Source organism: Oncorhynchus tshawytscha, linkage group LG25 (assembly GCF_018296145.1).
Source record: "Oncorhynchus tshawytscha isolate Ot180627B linkage group LG25, Otsh_v2.0, whole genome shotgun sequence".
NCBI classification, from domain to species: Eukaryota; Metazoa; Chordata; class Actinopteri; order Salmoniformes; family Salmonidae; genus Oncorhynchus; species Oncorhynchus tshawytscha.
In genome coordinates this window covers 98140-125672 of record NC_056453.1, presented here as the reverse complement: position 1 = coordinate 125672, position 27533 = coordinate 98140, and the positions used below count along the sequence as shown (strand labels likewise).

At 42.3% G+C, this 27533-nt stretch overlaps 1 protein-coding gene across 3 annotated transcripts in view; it reads right to left on the bottom strand.

Annotated features, from left to right (window-relative positions):
• Positions 1–27533, bottom strand: part of LOC112224051 (cadherin-related family member 1-like) — a 165522-nt gene that overhangs the window by 49863 nt on the left and 88126 nt on the right. For all 3 annotated transcript variants that reach the window (XM_024400118.2, XM_024400117.2, XM_024387333.2), the window contains one exon: positions 27088–27240. In XM_024400118.2, the coding sequence (XP_024255886.1) occupies positions 27088–27240 (153 nt within the window). The remainder of the gene's footprint in view (positions 1–27087; positions 27241–27533) is intronic.

The window sequence follows — 27533 nt, the reverse complement described above, 5'->3', positions numbered from 1 at the left end:
AACGGAACCTTGAGGAACACCGAAATTTACAGTTGATTTGTCAGAGGACAAACCATTCACAGAGACAAACTGATATCTTTCCGACAGATAAGATCTAAACCAGGCCAGAACTTGTCCGTGTAGACCAATTTGGGTTTCCAATCTCTCCAAAAGAATGTGGTGATCGATGGTATCAAAAGCGGCACTAAGGTCTAGGAGCACGAGGACAGATGCAGAGCCTCGGTCCGATGCCATTAAAATGTCATTTACCACCTTCACAAGTGCCGTCTCAGTGCTATGATGGGGTCTAAAACCAGACTGAAGCATTTCGTATACATTGTTTGTCTTCAGGAAGGCAGTGAGTTGCTGAGCAACAGCCTTCTCTAAAATTTTTGAGAGGAATGGAAGATTCGATATAGGCCGATAGTTTTTATATTTTCTGGGTCAAGGTTTGGCTTTTTCAAGAGAGGCTTTATTACTGCCACTTTTAGTGAGTTTGGTACACATCCAGTGGATAGAGAGCCGTTTATTATGTTCAACATAGGAGGGCCAAGCACAGGAAGCAGCTCTTTCAGTAGTTTAGTTGGAATAGGGTCCAGTATGCAGCTTGAAGGTTTAGAGGCCATGATTATTTTCATCATTGTGTCAAGAGATATAGTACTAAAACACTTGAGCGTCTCTCTTGATCGTAGGTCCTGGCAGAGTTGTGCAGACTCAGGACAACTGAGGTGGCAGCTTTACTCAGTTGAGCAAAAACTCACTCAGAGCCCCCACCTATCCACTTACGCAATGTGATCCTTCACGCTCATTTTTCAAAATAAAAGCCTGAAACTTTGTCTGAAGACTGACACCTTAGGGAAGCCATAGAAAATGAATCTGGTTGATATCCCTTTAAATGGAGGATAGGCTTGCATAGGAACAGAGAGGTTTAAAAAAAAAAGAGGCACTTCCTGGTTGGATTTTCCTCAGGCTTTCACCTGCAATATCAGTTCTGTTATACTCACAGACAAAAAAATTACAGTTTTGGAAACTTTAGAGTGTTTTCTAATCTAATCTGACAATTATATGCATATTCTATTTTCTGGAGCTGGGAAATAGGCAGTTTCAAATGGGTACATTTTTTAGTCAAAAACGAAAATACTGCCCCCTAAACGCAAAAGGTTAAGGCTAAGCATTAGTTTGTGCAAATAATGATAGTCTTCAGACCTCAGCTTACCACCACATAGCAATGATTGCTTACTACCACATAACAATGGACTGTCAGATGAGCAACTGGGATTGCATTGATTTCATTGTGCCAGGCAAGCTTAATCAAGAACAGCTATCTTATGTATCTGAAAGATACTACTCCCAGGGCTGGTGCGATCCAATAGTGTCATTGTGGCCTTGAGCAAAAATCCCTAAACTGCTACATGGGTGATGCTGTAAGAATGACTCTGTGCTGCTCCTATCCTGTTGAGTGACATAGTATGTCTGCAATACTGTAACAGTCATAACGGTATTATGACTGCTTTCATAACGGTGTTATGCATACCCGCTTCATATTAAGTGGATTACACTTTACTTGATGGGGGTATACAGTGCCTACACTGTAAAGGGTTACAATCTGGCGGTGACAGCAGGACAAATGGGCCAAAATGACATGGAAAAATGCTCGACCACTAACTTCTTGGTTACAGGGCAGTATTTTCACGTCCGGATGAAATGCATGCCCAAATTCAACTGCCTGCTACTCATCCCCAGAAGATTAGATATACATATTATTAGTCGATTTGGATAGAAAACACTCTGAAGTTTCTAAAACTGTTTGAATCATTTCTGTGAGTATAACAGAACTTATTTAGCAGGCGAAACCCCGAATACAAACCTTTCAGATTTTGTTTGAGGTCACTCTTTTCAATGGGTTTTCATGGGGAATCCAGATTTCTAAGGCCACGCTTGCAGTTCCTACCGCTTCCACTGGATGTCACCAGTCTTTAGAAATTGGTTGAGGTTTTTCCTTTGTGTAATGAAGAAGTAGCCCTGTTCAGAATGAGGGTCACTTGTAGTGTACTGTTAGATAGAGGCTCGGGGCCAGAAAGCTGGCTACAGTTTGTTTTCCTCCTGTATTGAACACAGATCATCCCGTCTTTAATTTAATCAATTATTTACGTTAAAAAGTACCTAAAGTTGTATTGCAAAAGTAGTTTGAAATGTTTTGGCAAAGTTTACAGGTAACTTGAGATATTTTGTAGTCACGTTGCGCAAGTTGGAACCGGTGTTTTTCTGGATCAAACGCGCCAAATAAATGGACATATATCGACGGAATTAATCGAACAAAAGGACCATTTGTGATGTTTATGGGACATATTGGAGTGCCAACAAAAGAAGCTCGTCAAAGGTAAGGCATGAATTATTATTATTATTATTTTTTTCTGCGTTTTGTGTCGTGCCTGCAGGGTTGAAATATGCTTTTCTCTTTGTTTACGGAGGTGCTATCCTCAGATAATAGCATCGTTTGCTTTCGCCTTTTTGAAATCTGACATGTTGGCTGGATTCACAACAAGTGTAGCTTTAACTTGCTATCTCGCATGTGTGATTTAATGAAAGTTTGTTTTTTAATAGTAATTTATTTGAATTTGGCGCTCTGCATTTTCCCTGGCTTTTGGATCCCTATCCCAGAGGTTTAAACAATGAACCTAGACTTAGGGTGTAACAAACTACTGTCACGCTCTGACCTTAGTTATCTTTGTTTTCTTTATTATTTTGTCAGGTCATGTGACGAGGGAGGTATGTGTGTTTTTTAAAAACTTGTCTAGGGTTTTTGTATATATATGGGGTTTTGGGATTGTCTAGGTCTATGTAGGTCTATGGTGGCCTGAATTGGTTCCCAATCAGTGACAGCTTTTTATTGTTGTCTCTGATTGGGGATCCTATTTAGGTTGCCATTATTGTCTGTGTGTAGTTGCATGTTGGCACTCGTGTGTGTGTGTGTGTGTATATAGCTTCACGTTCGTTTTGTTTCTTTGTTAGTTTGTTTAGTGTTTTTCCTTCATTTTCCTTATCACGCTGCGCCTTGGTCTCATCAATATGACAAATGTTTTTTGGGGGGCACACGAGGAGATTGCATGAGTCAGGTCGGAGACCTGAGCCTACTCTTTGTGATTTACTGTGGGGAGCGTGTTAATGGTCTGTGGAGGATCCGCAGTCCAGAGCCTCCGACGATGATCCACGGGTCTGTGCTACAAGAGTGGACTCAGAGTAAAGGGGGGCGGCGTCCAGAACCAGAGCCGCCACCGAGGTTAGATGCCCACCCAGACCCTCCCATATAGGTTTAGGTTTTCGGCCGGGAGTCCGCACCTTTGGGGGTATTGTCACGCCCTGACTTTAGTCTTAGTTCTTAGTTTTTTATTTTATTTTGGTTAGGTCAGGGTGTGACGAGGGTGGTATGTGCCTTTCATCTTGTCTAGGGTTTTTGTATATCTATGGGGTTTTGGTATTGTCTAGGTAAATGTAGGTCGATGGTGGCCTGAATTGGTTCCCAGTCAGAGACAGCTGTTTATGGTTGTCTGATTGGGGATTCTATTTAGGTTGCCATTTTCCATATTGGTTTTGTAGGTTATTGTCTGTGTAGTTCCATGTCAGCACTCGTGTTTATAGCTTCATGTTCGTTTTGTTATTTTGTTCGTTTGTTTAGTGTTCTTCGTTTTAAAAGAATATATTCATCTCACACTGCGCCTTGGTCTCATCGTTATGACGAACGTGAATAACAATATATATTAATTGCAGAGGTTTAGTATTCTACAATTGTTTTTTAGTTCTGTCTCTTTCTTATAAAAAGGCCCCTTTGAGAAGGTGTGACTGACATAACTCTGCAGGGGAATGTAGGAGATAAGACTAGTCAAACATTCCACAATAAATCAATTTTGGGGAGTGGATGTTTACTGCTAAGTTCTAGATGACACTAAAAGCCATTGTTTATATAGCTTGGTAGGCATGGTTCTGGTCTCAGGAGTAAACAGGTGATGACGTAGGTAGTGACATCACCAGGCTAGACTTAGGGTGTAACAAAACAACTTGAGACTTTGTTTAATAATGCAGAACTTACTCGGAAACATGCGTGCTATGTTCCTGATTGTCAACTTCTGTCTGCAATTGCATTAATAAAGGTTGTTGAATGATTTAATTAAATATATTGTCTTAATGCTAATTTGACCAATGAGCCAATAATGATTGACAAGGATAAAATGAATGAACCCTAACAATGGCTGGCTTGCTAGCTAACATGTAGTGATGTTAGCTCAATATAATTTTGCCTCTATTTTATAATAATGCTAAAATATTTGTATCTAGAATTTGTCTTTCAGCATTAGTAGAACACACCTGACTCTCCTCCACCAGTCATACAAGGAGAATGGTCTAATACCTCCCACCAAAAAGAGAGCTGGCCCAAGCAAGCACAGGTTACACCTGAAGCATGAGGACTTGCAGCGAGTGGTGAACTTCATCAACAGCTACGCAGAGGATAATGCAATAGTATTACCAGGATGCCAACCAGGACACAAACACTTTGGTAGAAAGCTTCTGCCATCCCATGTGACAAAAGCAGCAATGTGGCATCTCTACAAGGACTCAATGACAACACTTGGTATGTAAAGCACCAACAAGTTTTGGGTATTTAATTGGCACAACTTTGATCTCACATTATTTCTGTATTTGGCAGAGGTACATGTAGTTGGGGTGTCATTCTTCAGGAATCTGTAGAGAAAATTGCTACCCCACATCTCAAACACTAAGCCCAGGACAGACCTGTGCTGGCAGTGCCAGAGGAACAACTATCAGATCTTCAGATCTGCCAATCTGCCAGAAGCTGTTAATCAGCCAAGCTGAAGAAGCAAGAGCAGCATCTCCTGCTTGTTCAGAGTGAGTGGTATGTCTACCAGAAGATGGTTGCTGACTGCAAGACCACCTGTCAAGACCTGCAGCTGTCTCTGGTGGCCACTACTGAACCAGCAAGCAAAGACATCAGGATGCATTACAACTTTGATTTTGCTCAACAATTAAGCAAAATTTCCTCCATTATACTGATTAAGAACATAAATGGATATATACACTACTGTTCAAAAGTTTGGGGTCACTTAGAATTGTCCTTGTTTTTGAAAGAAAATCACATCAAATTGATCAGAAATACAGTGTAGACATGGTTAATGTTGTAAATTACTATTGTAGCTGGAAACGGCTGATTTTTAATGCAATATCTACATCAGCGTACAGAGACTCATTTTCAACAACCATCACTCCTGTATTCCAATGCCACATTGTGTTAGCTAATCCAAGTTTATCAATTTAACTTCTTATGGCTGCAGGGGCAGTATTGAGTAGCTTGGATGAAAGGTGCCCAGAGTAAACGGCCTGCCCCTCAGTCTCAGTTGCTAATATATGCATATTATTATTGGTATTGGATAGAAAACACTCTGAAGTTTCTAAAACTGTCTGAATGATGTGTAACAGAACTCATATGGCAGGCAAAAACCTGAGAAGAAATCCAAACAGGAAGTGAGAAATCTGAGGATGGTATATTTTCAACCCAGGCCCTATTCAATTCACATTGGGAAATGAATGAAGTTGCACTTCCTAGGGATTCCACTAGATGTCAACAGTCTTTAGAAACTTGAATGAGGATTCTACTGTGTTGTGGGACTGAATAAGAGTTGAATGAGTCAGGTTACTGGCAGAGAGCCATTTCCTGGTCATGCGCATTCCACATGATATCAACTTGCGTTCCGTTGCTCCTCTAGACACAAAGGAATTCTCCGGGTGGAACTTTATTGAAGATTTATGATAAAAACATCCTAATGATTGATTCTGTACTTAGTTTGAAATGTTTCTTCCACCTGTAATATAACTTTTTAAAGTTTTTGTCCGAAGTAATGCACAAGCGTTTGAATATGTGTACCTAACGCTAACAAAAGAAGCTACTTGGACATAAATAACGGACATTATCGAACAAATCAAGCATTTATTGTGGAACTAGGATTCCTGGGAGTGCATTCTGATGAAGATCAAAGGTAAGGGAATATTTATCATGCAATTTCTTGTTTCTGTTGACTCCAACATGGCGGCTAATGTGATCATTTTTCTGAGCGCCGTCTCAGATTATTGCATGGTTTGCTTTTTCCGTAAAGTTGTTTTGAAATCTGACACAGCGGTTGCATTAAGGAGAGGTATATCTATAATTGCATGTGTATAACTTGAATGATCATCTACATTTATGATGAGTATTTCTGTTGAATCGATGTGGCTATGCAAAATCACTGGATGTTTTTGGAACTAGTGAACGTAACGTGCCAATGTAAATTCAGATTTTTTGATATAAAAACGAACTTTATCAAACAAAACATACATGTATTGTGTAACATGAAGTCCTATGAGTGTCATCTGATGAAGATCAAAGGTTAGTGATTCTTTTCTCTCTATTTGTGCTTTTTGTGACTCCTATCTTTGGCTGGAAAAATGGCTGTGTTTTTTTCTTTGGCTTGGTGGTGACCTAACAATCGTTTGTGGTGTTTTTGCTGTACAGCATATTTGAAGTCGGACACTGGTGGGATTAACAACAAGATTACCTTTAAAACGGTATAAAATACATGCATGTTTGAGGAATTTGAATTATGAGATTTCTGTTGTTTTGAATTTGGCGCCCTGCACTTTCACTGGTTGTTATGTCATCCCGTTAACAGGATTGCAGCCCTAAGAAGTTAAGGCTAAATGATTATTACAAAAAAGAGTTAGAGTTCCTCTGTCCAGTGTCTGTTATTTTGCTCATCTTAATCTTTTCTTTTTATTGACCAGTCTGAGATATGGCTTTTTCTTTGCAACTCTGACTAGAAGGCCAGCATACCAGAGTCGCCTCTTCACTGTTGACATTGAGACTGGTGTTTTGCAAGTATTATTTAATGAAGCTGCCAGTTGAGGACTTGTTGTGCACTCCTCTCAATTATGGTTAGGGACAGTTTGCGCTCTTCTGTGAAGGGAGCAGTACACAGCATTGAATGAGATCTTAAGTTTCATGGCAATTTCCCATTAAAAAAAACTACATAAGACTGATTTGAGCCGGTTGGTCACATATGTGCCCATTACAATCTACGCAAGAATTGGAATGCATGATTTGTCATCTGTATTTGAAAACATGTGAATAAAACAGTAATACATTGTGCTCCGTACATACATAGAGTATGCTACAGTAGAAAAAACAAAAATATATACAGAAAATAAGTTATTTTTTTAAGGAAAGAAACAGTGAAGGCAATTCTAGTCCCAGCTAGAAAATGTACCAATGGGGAAAAATTTGTGCTAGACAGCACAAATGTCTGCATACTTGATCTGGGGAAACACAAGGGAGTAGCTTGGGCTCTCTTTGAAGAGAGATGTTTGTCCAGTCAAGAACAGCATCAAACAAAAATTGTCCGCAACAATGAAATGGGCTACTTCTATGTGAATTAATAAGGTGGAACACACATCAACTCAAATAAAACTTGTTAGAAAATAATAACAAACTGTAAAGTTGAAATATAGCCATAAATAATTAGCAGGTAGCTTGGGTCATGGTTTAAGGGCAGCGCGGGTTAACTGTCCTGTTGTGTAACAATCACATTTTGGTACAGTGTGTGCATTCTGACATCACGCATATAAAAAAACTCATGCTGGGGCGACCATTAGAGATATTGGTAACTCAATTGCGAAAAGGTTAATTACATATTGTAACAGTGGTAACTATCCCAATATGTGGATTTCCATTGGCTCATAAGGAACTCATATACTTCTTTATGCTCTATTGAATCTATAAAACAGAAGGTGTGCAACCTTGAAATATGTTAGCAATAAAAGAGAACAGGTGAACAGGAATGACATTTACTCTCACAGGTGGCCAAAATTAACTATCCAGAAGTCACACCCCTGCTAAGCCATGCCTCCAGCTTCCTGGTCTGACCTGCTGGGTCATATCTGAATAACCCAGCATCAACAACCCAACGTTGCGATTTTTAAAGAAATGGCCTCATAACTTGTGGGGATGGAATTTGGAGACCCAAACCAAATAGGTTATTGAAGCATGACATAAAGTTGTGCGCAATGACAGTACATTGAACCTGCCGAGTTCCTTTGTGTGCGTTCTAGAATGTTTTAATTATATGCCCCGACAGGTCTGTTTTCTCTTTGTATTGTGTTAAATATGAACCACTATAACAGTAATCAGTAATAACCACACATTTCACTGTCACTTTTCATTCAGTTTTTAGCCTATCCTTCCTTTATATAATTTAGTTTTATATACCATTTCATCGTCTTTCTGGTTCTTCCTGAGGGACACTAGTGTCATGATGTGCCCTTGGGGTGAGAATCATAGGCACCCCCCCTTCTCTCTCTCCACAGTTTTATGATGGTCATAAAGACCTGCAGAAAAACTCTCCCACTCTCAGAAATGGAAGTTAAAACCCTTTGTTACCAGAGAGAGAGAGACATTGTAGTACGTTAACATAAAAAGGTTGAAAATTACTGTATTACTGTATTCCAAACATTTGGAATGGTCCATGGGTATTTAAAGAACACACCTGTTGAATTTGTTAATAATTTGTGATGTAACTAAAGACAGTAGAACAAAATAACTCTGAATGTGTATAGTTCCCCATTACCAGACTTACATCTAAACGTTGTGGAACGTACAGTATATGATTAAATATTAAACTATGTCTGTCATTTGATGTTAGCCTTCTAAATGAGAGAATTGTTTCAATTATGATGTCTTAACCTAGTCAGTGGCCACACCCACGTGAGTACAGACATGACATTGTCGTCAGGGAATGCCCCCTTTTTCCAGACTGTATAAAACCCACTTGTGACCAAATGTACATTAGGCCAACGAGACCAACAGCGTGAGCTGAAAGGTATGTAATGGCTAGAACTCTGAAACTTTCAAGAGAAGAAGATTTAGTCAATAAAACACAGGGACGGGAGTCCCCACGTTGAAATGGCTACTACTCTATAGACCAAACGTCACAAATGGTTAAGAAATCTACAAAACTGAAGACTTTCATCACTGAAACTCTCGCTCCATACTCAAGTCCTTTACCTGCAAACCATGACAGATAAGTATGAGTCCAAATGGAGCAAGTGCGACACTCACGAGTCTAAAATCAGTACTCTAAGTACTCAAGTGGACTCTGCAATGCAGCAGAATACCACACTTAGATACCATCTGGAGGAAGTCCAGAATGGTCACGCTCTACAGATTGACTACCCAACCAAGTAACCGGAGCTCAGTACTCAAAAGAGTGAAGAAGAAAGAATGTTTTAGACTTTGCTTCCCTCATGTGTCCCTAAGTCTTCTCCTCTTGACCATTCGGCACAGAGTAATATGGCACCTCTTCGCCAACAAAGCCAAAGCTTGGCTTCTCCTCTTGGCCTTTCAGCCCCAATTTCCCCACAGGATGAAGCCAACCCTCTCCGCCCTCTTGGCATGGAATGCCTTGACAAACTCGTCAATACCTTCTGCACCTTTGACCCCTCTTCTGTCGAACATGTGTCCCACCTTCATTACCTACTTGGGCCCTACAGCCCCAACTCTGAGAGCTTGCAAGCACAGCTTTTGAGGCATCAAAAGCACGCAATGCTAAGAGCCCTCACATCTCGGTTTTGAAGTTTTACCAGCAGCACTCACTCCAGTTAGAGTGCATTATCAGGTATTGGAGCGTTGAGAGATGACACACAACGGTTTCTGCCAAGAAACCATGATACCAATACCCACCACGGTTGAAATAACTGTAAAGTACGTCGCCCTGATCAACCTTATCGCTACGTTCCTGTACCCAACCCACAGAGTGTCAGAGCACAAGGGTAAGAAAGAGTTCAAGGACAATCAAAATGTTGACCAATGTTCTCTAGAAGTTCTACTACATGAAAAACTAAAGTGAGAATATTTCAGGAAAAGGTCAAAGATATGTCAAAGACTAGACAGGGAATTGCTGGATACCAGGTCCGCAGGAATTAACACTGTTAGCAAGGACATTAAAAATCACATTTCTGTCACGCCCTGACCATAGTTTGCTTTGTATGTTTTGTTTGGTCAGGGTGTGATCTGAGTGGGCATTCTATGTTGGATGTCTAGTTTGTCTGTTTCTGTGTTTGGCCTGATATGGTTCTCAAGCAGAGGCAGGTGTTAGTCGTTCTCTGATTGGGAACCATATTTAGGTAGCCTGTTTTGTCATTGTTGGTTGTGGGTGATTGTCTATGTTAGTTGCTTGTGTCAGCACATTTCGTATATAGCTTCACGGTCGTTGTTCGTTTATTGTTTTGTATAGTTTGTTCAAGTGTTCTGTTTATTAAATTCACGATGAACACATACCACGCTGCATTTTGGTACTCCAATCCTTCCAACTACTCCTCCTCAGACGACGATGATCGTGACAATTTCTCACTCGAGACCCTATCCATGACCCGATTGGTCAAGACACAAGCCCACAGGCTTTGTCTATAGACTCTGATACAAAGGAATATGTCCACTAAACACAACTCAAAACAGCCATACCTGGAAACAGTCCTGGAGGACTGCTTAACTTGTCATGCGCTAATTGATTTGGGCCCGACAATATCGCTCATCTCTCAAACATTGTTCAATGATCTCAAAATGGCTTTGAAGGCAACTTAACATTGGTTAGAAGTGGAAAAATGTGAAACTACACTGATGTTTCACTCAGACTACCTTGCCTCTCACATTGAGAATCATGCTGAAACTACACTTCTAGGACGCATCACTTGTTCACCCTGTGTATGTTACCAGCTTCGAATCTGAACCCCTGGTACTCGGAGCAGACTTGATGGAACCAGTTATGCATTAGGGGGCGCTATTAAATTTTTTGGATGAAAAACGTTCCCGTTTTAAACAAGATATTTTGTCACGAAAAGATGCTCGACTATGCATATAATTGACAGCTTTTGAAAAAAAAAAACTGACGTTTCCAAATCTGCAAAGATATTCTGTGCGTGCTACAGGCGAAACCAAGATGAAATTTCAAACAGGAAATGCCCCAGATTTTGAATGCGCTTTGTTCCAATGTCTCCTTATATGGCTGTGAATGCGCAAGGAATGAGCCTGCACTTTCTGTCATTTCCCCAAGGTGTCTGCAGCATTGTGACGTATTTGTAGGCATATCATTGGAAGATTGACCATAAGAGACTACATTTACCAGGTGTCCCCCGTCAAAATTATTGTGTAATCTCCAGCTGCATGCATTTTTCCATGTGGTTCAGAGGATGAACCAAACTTCCACGAACAATATATCATCGAATAGATATGTGAAAAACACCTTGAGGATTGATTCTAAACAACGTTTGCCATGTTTGTCGATTATTATGGAGTTATTTTGGAAAAAAGTTTGGCGTTATAATGACTGAATTTTTATTTTTTTCTTAGCCAAACATGAACAAAACGGAGCGATTTCTCCTACACAAATAATATTTTTGGAAAAACTGAACATTTGCTATCTAACAGTCTCCTCATTGAAAACATCTGAAGTTCTTCAAAGGTAAATTTTATTTGAATGCTTTTCTTGTTTTTGTGAAAATGTTGCCTGCTGAATGCTAGGCTTAATGCTATGCTAGCTATCAATACTCTTACACAAATGCGTGTTTAGCTATGGTTGAAAAGCATATTTTGAAAATCTGAGATGACATTGTTAACAAAAGGCTAAGCTTGAGAGCCCATATTTATTTCATTTCATTTGCGATTTTCATGAATAGTTAACGTTGTGTTATGGTAATGAGCTTGAGGCTATAATTACGATCCAGGATACGGGATTGCTCGTCGCTAGAGGTTAACTCCTACTGATGGATTGGAAATCCAACCACGCATGGTCACAGGTCACAGTGCCTTCTCCACTGACCACACACACTTCCACAAGCACTGCAGTCGTCTCAGCGATAAAAGCAGCGATAAATACATCTTCCGCTTTGTGGTGGACTGTCACCCCTTACGATGACACTAACGGTGTTAGTCCCACAACTGACCCGATGACTCCAACTGGTTAAACACATTGCGATATCACAGACAGATATCCTTGTCTGAATTCACAGGTACCGAAGAGTTTGCCACACGCGGCCGCTAAGGTGAATGAAAAGCCTCAACAGCCACTGAACGTTTTGAAGCTCAAACATTTGGTTGAAAGGTTACAGCCATTCTAATAACGCGGTCGCTGACAACTCGTACATAGGGTTCGATCTTTAGGTTGTGCCTCGGATAACAAGACCTACTGCTGGTGGGGTAGGTCCCTAGACACAAAGGGGGGAATACTAGCCCAGACCCATGAAGAAAACAAATCTAGTTGTAAACTTCCCCCCACTGAGAGGAGAGGACAAGCCCCTCGACAGGGTTAACCTGAGAACACGTCTAAGATGTCACGTAGGTGTACCACAATGTTCGTATAAGAAGTCCAGTGGACATCTCCTAAACAAATTGCAAAAAATGTATATATTCCTTGCCATGTGTAGGTTCAACTACAATGCAACTAGTAAAATTATCTAATCATGTGTTCCGGAAGGATAACATTTCAGAATAAATTGGTAGGATAACTGGTCCCCTTGAGTACCAGTACCAATGCCAGCACAGTCAGTCTAGCCATAATCAGTGAGAGGGTTAGAGAGACCTAACAAGTCAAATAGCTATTGATAACAGCGACAAATGAGTTAGTAGTCACTCAGATTGCAACACATGTAAGTGAATCTCCAAAACACTCTTCTGATTGTTAACAAACATGCCACTAATAAATAGAACCCTCCATTCAGGAGGAATGTTATACCTATCACCACTACAATGGTGTAAGACATATTAATGTGTAGTAAAACTACTAGAGTTCGACATCAATTCTTATTGACCTGGAAATGATCTGATGACGTCAGACTCAACAGATTGCAGCCTGCCAGGATACTTGGTTCTCTTTCCCTTGGCATGTGCGCTCATGTAAAAATAAACACACACGTACAATGGAACATTTAATGAGGATTTATGCTCAAACCATTTAAGGGTTCGAAAGAAAATACCAGTCTTAGTAAAGTCGAAAATGTACTTTGAGGCCTTTGACTCTATAGCTACAGTACTCACCAGTTTCTTCAGAGGTCCATAGGTTATCCCTGTAGACTACCTGAAGATGGTGCCTTACTGTTGTAGAGTTATCATATAGTTTTCAACTTAGAATAGTGCCCTAAGCAACACACCGCATATTAGAAACACCATAGATGTAACGGCTTTCTTCCGTCGAAGGAGAGTCGAACCAAAATGCAGCGTGGTTAGTTCGATACATGTTTAATAAATGAATAAACACAACAAACTACAAAAACAAGAAACGGAATGTGAAAACCTATCTGGTGAATACAAACACACTGAGACAGGAACAATCACCCACAAAACACACAGTGAAACCCAGGCTACCTAAATATGGTTCCCAATCAGAGACAACGAGAATCACCTGACTCTGATTGAGAACCGCCTCAGGCTGCCATAGACTATGCTAGACACCCCTACTCAGCCACAATCCCAATACCTACGAAAAAAACCCTATACATAAACACAACACAAAATAAACCCATGTCACACCTTGGCCTGACCAAATAAATAAGAAAAACACAAAATACTAAGACCAGGGCGTGACAATAGATATGACATTAGACAATGCCATGGTAAGGTCATTTTGCCAAGACCTTGGATGTATATAGAATACAGTCCAATTAGATGATTAAGGTGTGATGACTATATTTTGTATAGCTTTTGTTTATGCTTTCATTCCTTTTTGTTTAATTTCCTTTCATGCTTAGGAAGTGATAGAACCATGAACAAATTCCCCATACAACCATTCCATCCTCCTGATTCCTGCTTACAAGCAATAATTCAAGCAGGAAGCACCAGTGACTCGGTCAATAAAAAGTGGTCAGATGAAGCAGATGCTAAGCTACAGGACTGTTTTGCTAGCACAGACTGGAATATGTTCCGGGATTCTTCTGATGGCATTGAGGAGTACTCCACATCAATCAATGGCTTCATCAATAAGTGCATGAAGTGCGTCGTCCCCACAGTGACTGTATGTACATACCCCAACCAGAAGCCATGGATTACAGGCAACATCTGCACTGAGCTAAAGGGTAGAGCTGCCGCTTTCAAGGAGCGGGACTATAAACCGGGAGCTTATAAGAAATCCTGCTATGCCCTCTGACGAACCATCAAACAGGCAGGACTAAGATCGAATCATACTACACCGGCTCCGACACTCGGATGTCAGATGTGGCAGGGCTTGCAAACTATTACAGAATACAAAGGGAAGCTCAGCCGAGGGCTGCACAGTGACAAGCGCCTACCAGATGAACTAAATTACTTCTATGCTCGCTTCGAGGCAAGTAACACTGAAATGCATGAGAGCTCCAGCTGTTCCAGATGACTGTGTGATCACATTCTACTCAGGCGATGTGAGTAAGAACTTTAAACAGGTCAACATTCACAAGGGTATTTTCATTTTCAATCTTTCCCTGTCTGAGTCTGTAATACCAACATGTTTCAAGCAGACCACCATAGTCCCTGTGCCCAATAACACTATGGGTACCTGCCTAAATGACAACTGACCAGTAGCACTTACGTGTGTAGCCATGAAGTGCTTTGAAAGGCTGTTCATGGCTCACATCAGCACCATTATCCCAGAAACCCTAGATCCACTCCATATTTGCATACCGCCCGAACAGATCCACAAATGATGCAATCTCTATTGCACTCAACTCTGCCTTTCACACCTGGAAAAAAAGAAGGTAACAACACATCAGCCACACTGATCCTCAACACGGGGGCCTTCAGGGGTGTGTGCTCAGTCCCCTCCTGTACTCCCTGCTCACTCATGACTGCACGGCCAGACAGGACTCCAACACCATCATTAAATTGCCGATGACACAACAGTGGTATGCCTGATCACCCACAACAACGAGACAGCCTATAGGTAGGAGGTCAGAAACATGACCATGTGGTGCAAGGACAACAACATCTCCCTCAACATGATCAAGACAAAGGAGATGATTGTGGAAGACACGAAAAGGAGGACCGTGCACATCTCCATTCTCCTCGACGGGGCTGTAGTGGAGCAGGTTGAGAGCTTCAAGTTGCTTGGTGTCCACATCACCAACAAACTAACATGGTCCAAGCACACCACGAAAGTCATGAAGAGGGCACGACAAAACATATTCCCCCTCAGGAGACTGAAATGTTTTGGTATCGAGAGCATCCTGATGGGTTGCATCACTGCCTGGTATGGCAACCGCTCGGCTTCCGACCGCAAGGCACTACAGAGTTTAGTGCGTACGGCCCAGTACATCACTAGGGCCAAGCTTCCTGCAATCCAGGACCTCTATACCAGGCGGTGTCAGAGGAAGGCCCTAAAAATTGTCAAAGACTCCAGCCACCCTAGTCATAGACTGTTCTCTCTTCTACTGCACGCCAAGCGGTACCGGAGCGCCAAGTCTAGGTCCAAGAGGCTTCTAAACAGCTTCACCCCCAAGCCATAAGACTCCTGAACATCTAATCAAATTGATACTGTCTATTTGCATTGCTTCCCCCCCCTTTTACGCTGCTGCTACCCTCTGGTACTATCTATGCATAGTTGCTTCAATAACTCCACCTACATGTACATATTACCTCGACTAACCGGTGCCCCGGCACATTGACTCCGTACCGGTACCCCCTATTTATAGCCTAGATATTGTTATTTTACTGCTGCTCTTTAATTTTTTGTTACTTTTTAGGTATTTTTCTTAAAACTGCATTGTTAGATAAGGGCTTGTAAGTAAGCATTTCACTGTAAGGTGTTGTTTTCGGCACATGTTTTCGGTGACAAATCAAATTGCATTTGATTAGAGTAGAGTAGTACTTCATTGATCCCAACTTGGGAAATGTAATATTTTGGAGGGCAGAACAAAAGTGTCAGTTAGGACCTGGAGCCTGGTGCATGGTGCACTACGACTGGACCATTGCTTTACAGATCGATGATCAGAGAGGGCGATTAGGGTGGCTTTTATCCCCTTCCAATAGCCTACCCACTGGAGAAGATCTAATAAAATCAAATGCAATTGTAATAGTCGCATACAAATATTTATCAGATGTTATTGCGAGTGTTGCGAAATGCTTGTGTTCCTAGCTCCAACAGTGCAGTAGTAGCTAACAATTCACAATACACACAAATCTAAAAGTAAAAGAATGGAATAAAGAAATATAAACATTTTTGGATGAGCAATGTCAGAGAGGCATTGACTAAAATACAGTAGAATACAGTATATACATATGAAATGAGTAAAACAGAATATACAGTGCCTTGCATAAGTATTCACCCCCTTGATATTTTTCCCATTTTGTTGCCTTACAACCTGGAATTAAAATGTATTTTTGGAGGGTTTGTATCATTTGATTAACACAACATTAGCTTTTTACAGACTTAGCCTTTTCCTGACCAGAGTAACTTCTTCCATGTGTTTGGGGAGTCTCCCACATGCCTTTTGGTGAACACCAAACATGTTTGCTTATTTTTCTCTTTAAGCAATGGCTTTTTTATGGCCACACTTCTGTTAAGCCCATCTCAGTGGAATATACTGCTTCAAGTGGTCCTATGGACAGATACCCAATCTCTGCTGTGGAGCTTCGCAGCTCCTTCAGGGTTATCTTTGGTCTCTTTGTTGCCTATCTGATTAATGCCCTCCTTGCATGGTCCGTGAGTTTTGGTGGGTGGCCCTCTCTTTGCAGGTTTGTTGTGGTGCCATATTCTTTCATTTTTTTATAATGGATTTAATAATGCTCTGTGGGATGTTCAAAGTTTCAGATATTTTTTTATATCCCAACAATGATCTGTACTTCTCCACAACTTTGTCCCTGACCTGTTTGGAGAGTACCTTGGTCTTCATGGTGCCGCTTGCTTGTTGGTGCCCTTTGCTTAGTGGTGTTGCATACTCTGGGGCCTTTCGGAACAGGTCTATATATACAGTGTCTTGCGAAAATATTTGGCCCCCTTGAACTTTGCGACCTTTTGCCACATTTCAGGCTTCAAATATAAAGATATAAAACTGTATTTTCTTGTGAAGAATCAACAACAAGTGGGACACAATCATGAAGTGGAACGACATTTATTGGATATTTCAAACTTTTTTAACAAATCAAAAACTGAAAAATTGGGCGTGCAAAATTATTCAGCCCCCTTAAGTTAATACTTTGTAGTGCCACCTTTTGCTGCGATTACAGCTGTAAGTCGCTTGGGGTATGTCTCTATCAGTTTTGCACATCGAGAGACTGAACATTTTTCCCATTCCTCCTTGAAAAACAGCTCGAGCTCAGTGAGGTTGGATGGAGAGCATTTGTGAACAGCAGTTTTCAGTTCTTTCCACAGATTCTCGATTGGATTCAGGTCTGGACTTTGACTTGGCCATTCTAACACCTGGATATGTTTATTTTTGAACCATTCCATTGTAGATTTTGCTTTATGTTTTGGATCATTGTCTTGTTGGAAGACAAATCTCTGTCCCAGTCTCAGGTCTTTTGCAGACTCCATCAGGTTTTCTTCCAGAATGGTCCTGTATTTGGCTCCATCCATCTTCCCATCAATTGTAACCATCTTCCCTGTCCCTGCTGAAGAAAAGCAGGCCCAAACCATGATGCTGCCACCACCATGTTTGACAGTGGGGATGGTGTTCAGGGTGATGAGCTGTGTTGCTTTTACGCCAAACATAACGTTTTGCATTGTTGCCAAAAAGTTCCATTTTGGTTTCATCTGACCAGAGCACCTTCTTCCACATGTTTGGTGTGTCTCCCAGGTGGCTTGTGGCAAACTTTAAACAACAATTTTTATGGATATCTTTAAGAAATGGCTTTCTTCTTGCCACTCTTCCATAAAGGCCAGATTTGTGCAATACACGACTGATTGTTGTCCTATGGACAGAGTCTCCCACCTCAGCTGTAGATCTCTGCAGTTCATCCAGAGTGATCATGGGCCTCTTGGCTGCATCTCTGATCAGTCTTCTCCTTGTATGAGCTGAAAGTTTAGAGGGACGGCCAGGTCTTGGTAGATTTGCAGTGGTCTGATACTCCTTCCATTTCAATATTATCGCTTGCACAGTGCTCCTTGGGATGTTTAAAGCTTGGGAAATCTTTTGTATCCAAATCCGGCTTTAAACTTCTTCACAACAGTATCTCGGACCTGCCTGGTGTGTTCCTTGTTCTTCATGATGCTCTCTGCGCTTTTAATGGACCTCTGAGACTATCACAATGCAGGTGCATTTATACGGAGACTTGATTAAACACAGGTGGATTGTATTTATCATCATTAGTCATTTAGGTCAACATTGGATCATTCAGAGATCCTCACTGAACTTCTGGAGAGAGTCTGCTGCACTGAAAGTAAAGGGGCTGAATAATTTTTCCCAATTTTCAGTTTTTAATTTGTTAAAAAAGTTTGAAATATCCAATAAATGTCGTTCCACTTCATGATTGTGTCCCACTTGTTGTTGAGAGTTTTGAAAATGTCAGTGAAGACACTCGCTAGTTGGTCAACGCATGCTCACAGTACACGTCCTGGTACTATGTCTGGCCCTGCGGCCTTGTGAATGTTGACCTGCCTAAAGGTCTTACTCACATTGGCTGCAGATAGGGTGATCACACAGTCTTCCGACACAGCTGGTACTCTAATGCATGTTTCATTGTTATTTGCCTCGAAGCGAGCATAGTAGTAGTTTAGCTCATCCGGTAGGCTTGTGTCACTGGGCAGCTCGCGGCTGTGCTTCCCTTTGTAGTCTGTAATGGTTTGCAGGCCCTGCCACATCCGACGAGTGTCAGAGCCGGTGTAGTACAACTTGTTCTTAGTTCTGTATTGATGCTTTGCCTGTTTGATGGTTCATCAGAGTGCATACGGAAGGCATAGTGGGATTTCTTATAATCTTTCTGTTTAGAGTCCCGCTTCTGGTTGGGGTATGTACTGTGTTAAACCGTAGGGTGTTGGGTTGAGCGTGCAGAAATTGACACAGAGACAGGGAGGTTTTAGTCCGCAAAAACAACTTTACTAAGACAGAAAATAAACATAACAAAGAAAATCACTTCAGTTTAGCTCGGCCCTTATTCTCTACTGTCTCTCTCCGTTCCCTCTCACGGTATGCCACCGTGCTCCTTTTATTTGGCCTCCACGGCTGTTTGGCACTTTCCTTCTATTTACCTCAACTTAGAGCTGTCTGTGTCGGGGTGCCCAGCTCCCGTATTCCCAGCAGAGGGAGCCAACGTCGCCTCATGTACCTCCCCTCTGTTACCATCCCCCGGGGTAGACCTCCTGGGATACCACACACCCCCACCCTTAGCATACTTCCCTCCCAGTCAGAGCTAAGGGCTAGCTTTGCATCCCTCCGGGATAGGGTGTCCGCATTGCCGTGCTGGGCCCCCGACCTGTGGATGACAGAGAAAAAGAATCGCTGTAAGGACAGGAACCAGCGGGTGACACGGTCATTCGTGTCCTTACCTCTTGCCATCCAGACAAGGGGGCATGGTCAGTAATCAGGGTGAACTTCCTCCCGAGGAGGTAATACTTGAGGGTGTCCAGTGCCCACTTCACGGCGAGGCACTCCTTCTCGACAATTGAGTATTTTTTCTCCCTCGGTAGGAGTTTCCTGCTGACATACATGATGGGGTGCTCCTCGCCTTCCTGCTTTTGGGACAAAACGGCCCCTATCCCTGTGTCTGTCTGGACCAGGAGGTTTTTTGAGGAGTCCAGAGTGACGAGTATCGGGTGCGAACATAGCGCATCCTTCAGGGCCTGGAACCCAGCCTCTGTGTCCTTGCCATCCCCAAGTGGTCGATCAGTTCGTCCACCTGGGGCATGGGGTAGGCATCACATTTACTGACCTCGTTAAGGCCCCGGAAGTCATTACAGAAGCGGATGGTTCCGTCTTCTCTACTGTGGCTTGGTGTCGGTCTCTCCCTGTTCTCTCCCGCGGTGTGCCACCGTGCTCCTTTTATTTGGCCTCCACGGCTGGTTGGCACTTTCCTCTAATTACCTCAACGTAGAACTGTCCGTGTCGGGGTGCCCAGCTCCCATATTCCCAGCAGAGGGAGCCAACATCGCCTCACGTACCTTCCCTCTATTACCACCCACCGGGGTAGACCTCCTGGGATACCACAGTACGTAGAGTCAGTGTGGGGACGACATCATCGGTGCACTTATTGAAGAAGCCAATGACCGATCTGGTGTACTCCTCAATGCCATTGGAGGAATCACGGAACATATTCCAGTCTGTGCTAGCAAAACAGTCCTGTAGCTTAGCATCTGCTTCATCTGACCACTTTTTATTGATCTTGTCATTGGTGCTTCCTGCTTTCATTTTTGATTCTATGCAGGAATCAAGAGGATGGAATTATGGTCAGATTTGCCAAATGGAGGGCGAGGGAGAGCTTTGTATGCATCTCTGTGTGTGGAGTATAGGTGGTCCAGAGTTATTTTCCCTCTGGTTGCACATTTAATATGCTGATTTAAGTTTCCCTGCATTAAAGTCCCCGGCTACTAGGGCGCCACCTCTGGGTGAACGTTTTCTTGTTTGCTTATGGCGGAATACAGCTCATTCAATGCTATCTTAGTGCCAGCCTCTGACTGTGGTGTTATGTAAACAGCTACAAAGAATATAGATGAAAACTCTCTCGGTAGGTAATGTGGTCTGCAGCTTATCATGAGAAACTCTACCTCAGGTGAGCAATAGCTAGAGAATTCCTTAGATATTGTGCACCAGCTGTTATTTACAAAAATACATAGACCTCCACCCCTTGTCTTACCAGACGCCGCTGTTCTATCCTGTCCGTACATTGTATAACCAGCCAGCATTATGTTGATATTGTCGTCGTTCAGCCACGACTCCATGACGCATAAGATGTTACAGTTTATAATGTCCCGTTGGTAGTTTAATCTTCCCAATAACTCGTCCATTGTATTGTCCAAAGATTGCGTGTTTGTTAGCAGAATTGAGGGAAGTGGGGGTTTATTCGATCACCTCTGACTTTTCAGCAGGCAGCCCGCTCTCTGGTCTCGGTCTCCGCCTCCTCTTCATGCAGATCACGGGGCTCTGATCCTGTTCCCGAGGGAGCCTTATATCCTCCGCCTCGGACTCGTCAGTCTCTTTAAAGAAGAAAAGGGATTCTGCTAGTCCGTGGTGAGGAATTGCAGTCCTGATGTCTAGAAGTTATTTTCGGTCATAAGAAAAAAAACAGATCAAACAGATAAACAAACAAATCAACACAATCTGTTGGGGAAACGTAAAATGTCTGCCTTCTTCTCCGGCGCCATCTTGCTGTGTTTGCATTCCAATTCTTGCATTCCGATTCTTGAATACATTGTAATGGACGCATGTGATGTGTATTAAAATGCTTTTTTTTAAAGGTTGTACTGAATATATGATGAGCTAATGCTAAGCTAATTGGTTGTTAGTTAATTTCCCCTTCTCAACATGCATACTGCAAATAGATCCAAGTCATCTTGTCACATTTTCTTGTCTTTGGTTGACATGGAAAAACAAACATGGCAGCATAGACTTTTAGAAAAGGTTTTACTCAATTATTTTGATCAATGATGAACTCACCCATGATGTAATACTTTGTAAATAGTAATCGCTATTATTTAATTCATTTTATGGATTCTGTCAGCCGAGAGTTAGCTAAATATGACCGCTTGTGTTAGCTCACTCTTTCCTTGGTGAGCACTAGGACTATGGTGGCCTATTTTCCGATTTGGATGAGAATGCTGTTGTTACTTTTGTGAATGTCTGAACAGTTACACCCCCCCCAAAACTGCTCACATTTAGGAAATACAGTTGTAAAGACTGTTTGTGCAAAATGTTTCTGTGAAAAAAAATGTGTGGACAGCTCAAAAACTGACTGTTGTGTCAATCATGAATAGACATTCCAATCGCACCAGTTTGAGCGTATGCTGCAGGGACCACTGTAGACCGATCACACCCGTTTATGGGTATGCATAAAAAATATTGATGTTCATCATCCCACTCAGCAACAAACAGTGCATGCATCACATGTGAATTTCACAACTATGAGTATTTTCACATATGAAATTGGCTACAATTGTTCGGTTCCTGGAGCGTTTGTGAGAATACCTGGTACTCTGGTCCTGGATCTTAGACCTGCTACTCACGCAGGTCTAGGATTCATTTCAGCCAAGGTTAGTTTGTGTTTCATACATACTTTATATCACAGTTCAGGGTACCAAATGCTCCAGGATCCAGCAGCATTCCCCAAGTGAGGATGTCTTTCACTTCAGCAGAAATAAATTCATGGACTTCTTTGAGGAAAAGATAATGATCATTAGAATGCAAATTACGGACTCTTTAAATCTGCGTATTCCCCCAAAGCTCAGTTGTCCTGAGTCTGCACAACTCTGCCAGGACCTAGGATCAAGAGAGACACTCAAGTGTTTTAGTACTATATCCCTTGACACAATGATGAAAATAATCATGGTCTCTAAACCTTCAAGCTGCATACTGAACCCTATTCCAACTAAACTATTGAAAGAGCTGCTTCCTGTGCTTGGCCCTCCTATGTTGAACATAATAAATGTCTCTCTATCCACCGGATGTGTACCAAACTCACTAAAAGTGGCAGTAATAAAGCCTCTCTTGAAAAAGCTTAACCTTGACCCAGAAAAGCTAAAAAACTATCGGCCTATATCGAATCTTCCATTCCTCTCAAACATTTTAGAAAAAGCTGTTGCGCAGCAACTCGCTGCCTTCCTGAAGACAAACAATGTATACGAAATGCTTCAGTCTGGTTTTAGACCCCATCATAGCACTGAGACTGCACTTGTGAAGGTGGTAAATGACCTTTTAATGGCATCAGACCGAGGCTCTGCATCTGTCCTCGTGCTCCTAGACCTTAGTGCTGCTTTTGATACCATCGATCACCATATTCTTTTGGAGAGATTGGAAACCCAAATTGGTCTACAGGGACAAGTTCTGGCCTGGTTTAGATCTTATCTGTCGGAAAGATATCAGTTTGTCTCTGTGAATGGTTTGTCCTCTGACAAATCAACTGTAAATTTTGGTGTTCCTCAAGTTTCCGTTTTAGGGCCACTATTGTTTTCACTATATATTTTACCTCTTGGGGATGTCATTCGAAAACATAATGTTAACTTTCACTGCTATGTGAATGACACACAGCTCTACATTTCAATGAAACATGGTGAAAATTGACATCGCTAGAAACCTATGTTTCAGATATGAGGAAGTGGATGGCTGCAAACTTTCTACTTTTAAACTCGGACAAAATAGAGATGCTTGTTCTAGGTCCCAAGAAACAAAGAGATCTTCTGTTGAATCTGACAATTAATCTTGATGGTTGTACAGTCGTCTCAAATAAAACTATGAAGGACCTCGGCGTTACTCTGGACCCTGATCTCTCTTTTTACGAACATATCAAGGACAGCTTTTTCCATCTACATAACATTGCAAAAATCAGAAACTTTCTGTCCAAAAATGATGCAGAAAAATGAATCCATGCTTTTGTTACTTCTAGATTAGACGACTGCAATGCTCTACTTTCCGGCTACCCGGATAAAGCACTAAATAAACTTCAGTTAGTGCTAAATACGGCTGCTAGAATCCTGACTAGAACCAAAACATTTGATCATATTACTCCAGTGCTAGCCTCCCTACACTGGCTTCCTGTTAAGGCAAGGGCTGATTTCAAGGTTTTACTGCTAACCTACAAAGCATTACATTGTCTTGCTCCTACCTATCTTTCCGATTTGGTCCTGCCATACATACCTACACGTACGCTACGGTCACAAGACGCAGGCCACCTAATTGTCCCTAGAATTTCTAAGCAAACAGCTGGAGGCAGGGCTTTCTCCTATAGAGCTCCATTTTTATGGAATGGTCTGCCTACCCATGTGAGAGACGCAGACTCAGTCTCAACCTTTAAGTCTGTAATGAAGACTCATCTCTACAGTAGGTCATATGATTGAGTGTAGTCTGGCCCAGGAGTGTGAACGGAAAGGCTCTGGAGCAACGAACCGCCCTTGCTGTCTCCTAGGTTTCGGCACCAAATTTTAGATTAGCTAACTTCTTAGTAATGACTCGGGACGTCGGTTTTGATACGAAAGCTTATTTTAGTAAGAATACTTGTTTTTACGTTACATTTAACAACAATTGTTTTGGTACAGAGCAATGCAGGTAAGATGCTGTCGGAAAGTCAGCCACAATCACTGTAAAATCAGAGAACTGAAACCTTTCCTGGACGAACACGAACTACTCGGTGTAGGAGGAAGACTGCAATAGTCCAACTTCACATTCTGAGTATCTGTACTTATTGGGCAGAACCCATGGGTGCTGCTCTCTGAATGTGAAGTTGCACTGTCACAAAATAGACACGTTTGTATTTCCTTCTGGCTGGCTGTATGCAGTGCTGCAGCAGAGGGCATGTTGGGTATTTTTGGTTTCATTTCATTGGAGAAGCATGACTTGTTCCATGGTTTGCTCTCTTTGTGTTGGTTGTATGATCTTGCCATTTGTAGCGCTCTCTCCCTGCTCTGAACCTCTTTCTGTAGGAAACTGATCATCTCAGACACTTTCCATTCATCATCTACTCCCCTCTGACGACTATAGTCAAGAGCTATGTCCTCTGGAATCATCTGCAGTAAGATTGGGAATAGTAGGCTTCCATAGGATTCTGACACTACACCCAGTGATTCCAAGCTCCTAATCTGAATTTCACATTCATCATATAGCTGCCTCAATGCATTTAGATCATAGGATTTCTTCACAGGTGTGAGATTCCGCAGCTTTGACATATGAGCACTAATCACAAGATCTTTCCTTCCAAATCTGCTCGAGTAGAGTGATTGCATTATCATAGTTACTGTCTGTTAACATCAGTCCTGCTACTGCCTTTGCAGCTGGTCCAGTGAGATGTGTTTTCAGATAGATAAAACTTCTCTTTTTTACACAGTGAATCATTGTTGTGAATAGCAGTCTCATACTGGCTCCAAAACTCCTGCCACATACTGACATCTCCATAGAATTTCTCAATAATCAACTTCGGTAGCCTTACTGAGTTAGCGTCACTCACCCGGGCTGGTAGTGGATTGACATCCTGTTTCTTCGTTATCACTCTTTCTGCATGACTCTTCAGCATGATAATGCACTCTTTATTTTCCTCCGTGCATGCAATCTCTGCCTCCAATCCGTCCAATGGCGTTAACTGTTCAATTCCACGATCGAGTTCAAACAAACTGTCCTCCTTAGCTGATAGCAATTCCAACAATGTACTCAAGTGATCGGTTTCCAGATTTGACTTGGATATTTCCACGTCAATCTGATTCAAATTCCGTGTTGCGCCTCGAATGGTACCCCGCTTTCGTCTCATTCTTTCTGCTTCATGCCGACGTTCCTCCTCAGCCATTTCAGCCACTTCTTCGTCGCAGCTCATATCCCGGGTTTCGGCATCAAATTTTAGATTAGCTAACTTCTTAGTAATGACTCGGGACGTCGGTTTTGATACGAAAGCTTCTTTTAGTAAGAATACTTGTTTACGTTACATTTAACAACAATTGTTTTGGTACAGAGCAATGCAGGTAAGATGCTGTCGGAAAGTCAACCACAATCACTAAACACCTGCACATAATTGGCGTGTTATCACTCATTCCTCTCGCCAGGCATTCTGGGACTTGCAGTCAAAAAGCATAATTCAACACAACCCAATACAATTACATATGCAAATAAATCTAAAGAAATATCTCAAATATCTCAGCTCAAAGAATAAACTTAAACATTAACTCTAACACATTAAAGTTACAACACCCTCTCTCCACTGGGATTCTCTGCCTCTAACACTATTACAGGGGCTGAGTCACTGGCTTACTGATGCTCTTTCATGCCGTCCCTAGGAGGGGTGCGTCACTTGAGTGGGTTGAGTCACTGACGCGGTCTTCCTGTCTGGGTTGGCGCCCCCCCCTTGGGTGGTGCCCTGGCGGAGATCTTTGTGGGCTATACTCGGCCTTGTCTCAGGATGGTAAGTTGGTGGCTGAAGATATCCCTCTAGTGGTGTGGGGGGGGGGCTGGGGTTATATCCTTCCTGTTTGGCCCTGTCCGGTGTTATCATTGGATGGGGCCACAGTGTCTCTCCTGACCCCTCCTGTCTCAGCCTCCAGTATTTATGCTGCAGTAGTGTCGGGGGGCTAGGGTCAGTTTGTTATATCTGGAGTACTTCTCCTTTCTTATCCGGTGTCCTGTGTGAATTTAAGTATGCTCTCTCTAATTCTCTCTTTCTTTCTCTCTCTCGGAGGACCTGAGCCCTAGGACCATGCCTCAGGACTACCTGCCATGATGACTCCTTGCTGTCCCCAGTCCACCTGGCCATGCTGCTCCAGTTTCAACTGTTCTGCCTGCGGCTATAGAACCCTGACCTGTTCACCGGGCATGCTACCTGTCCCAGACCTGCTGTTTTCAACAATCTAGAGACAGCAGGAGTGGTAGAGATACTCTTAATGATCGGCTATGAAAAGCCAACTGACATTTACTCCTGAAGTGCTGACTTGCTGCACCCTCGACAACTACTGTGATTATTATTATTTGACCATGCTGGTCATTTATGAACATTTTAACATCTTGGCCATGTTCTGTTATAATTTCCACCCGGCACAGCCAGAAGAGGACTAGCTTCATAGGCTGGTTACTCTCTCAGTTTCTTCCTAGGTTTTGGCCTTTCTAGGGAGTTTTTCCTAACCACCGTGCTTCTACACCTGCATTGCTTGCTGTTTGGGTTTTTAGGCTGGGTTTCTGTACAGCACTTTGAGATATCAGCTGATGTAAGAAGGGCTATATAAATACATTTGATTTGATTTGAGGATCCAAATCATAAGGGGATAGGTGAATGCGTCCTATGTAATCTCTTGTGTAGATTCAGATTCTTATTGATTTTGTTTATCATCAAGCAATTACTGGTATCAGATGTGTGAATAATGTATAGATAGCAGTGTGGTGGGATTTTGTTGAGACATAAGACAACTATAACACAGACAGACAGAAAGACAGACAGACCTTGAAGGTGAGGAAATGGAATTTCTCATAGTCCATGGCAGCAGAGTCCTCCACTAAGATGGTTACCTGGGCCTCATTGAGCACAGTCTGGGGAACCACCCGTAACATCCGCCCAGGACCAACAAGTCTGAGGTTGAATTTAGCATTGGACCCCTGCAGCACACAACACAAGAGACATTCATTAGGTCTCCCAGGGACTGGTCAGGATCGAGGGAAAGATGAATGGTGCAAAGTACAGAGAGATCCTTGATGAAAACCTGTTCCAGAGAACTCAGGACCTCAGACTGGGGCCAAGGTTCACCTTCCAACAAGACAACCACCCTAAGCACACAGCCAAGACAACGCAGGAATGGCTTAAAGACAAGTCTCGAAATGTCCTTGAGTGGCCCAGCCAGAGTCTGGACTTGAACCTGATAAAACATCTCTGGAGAGACCTGAAAATAGCT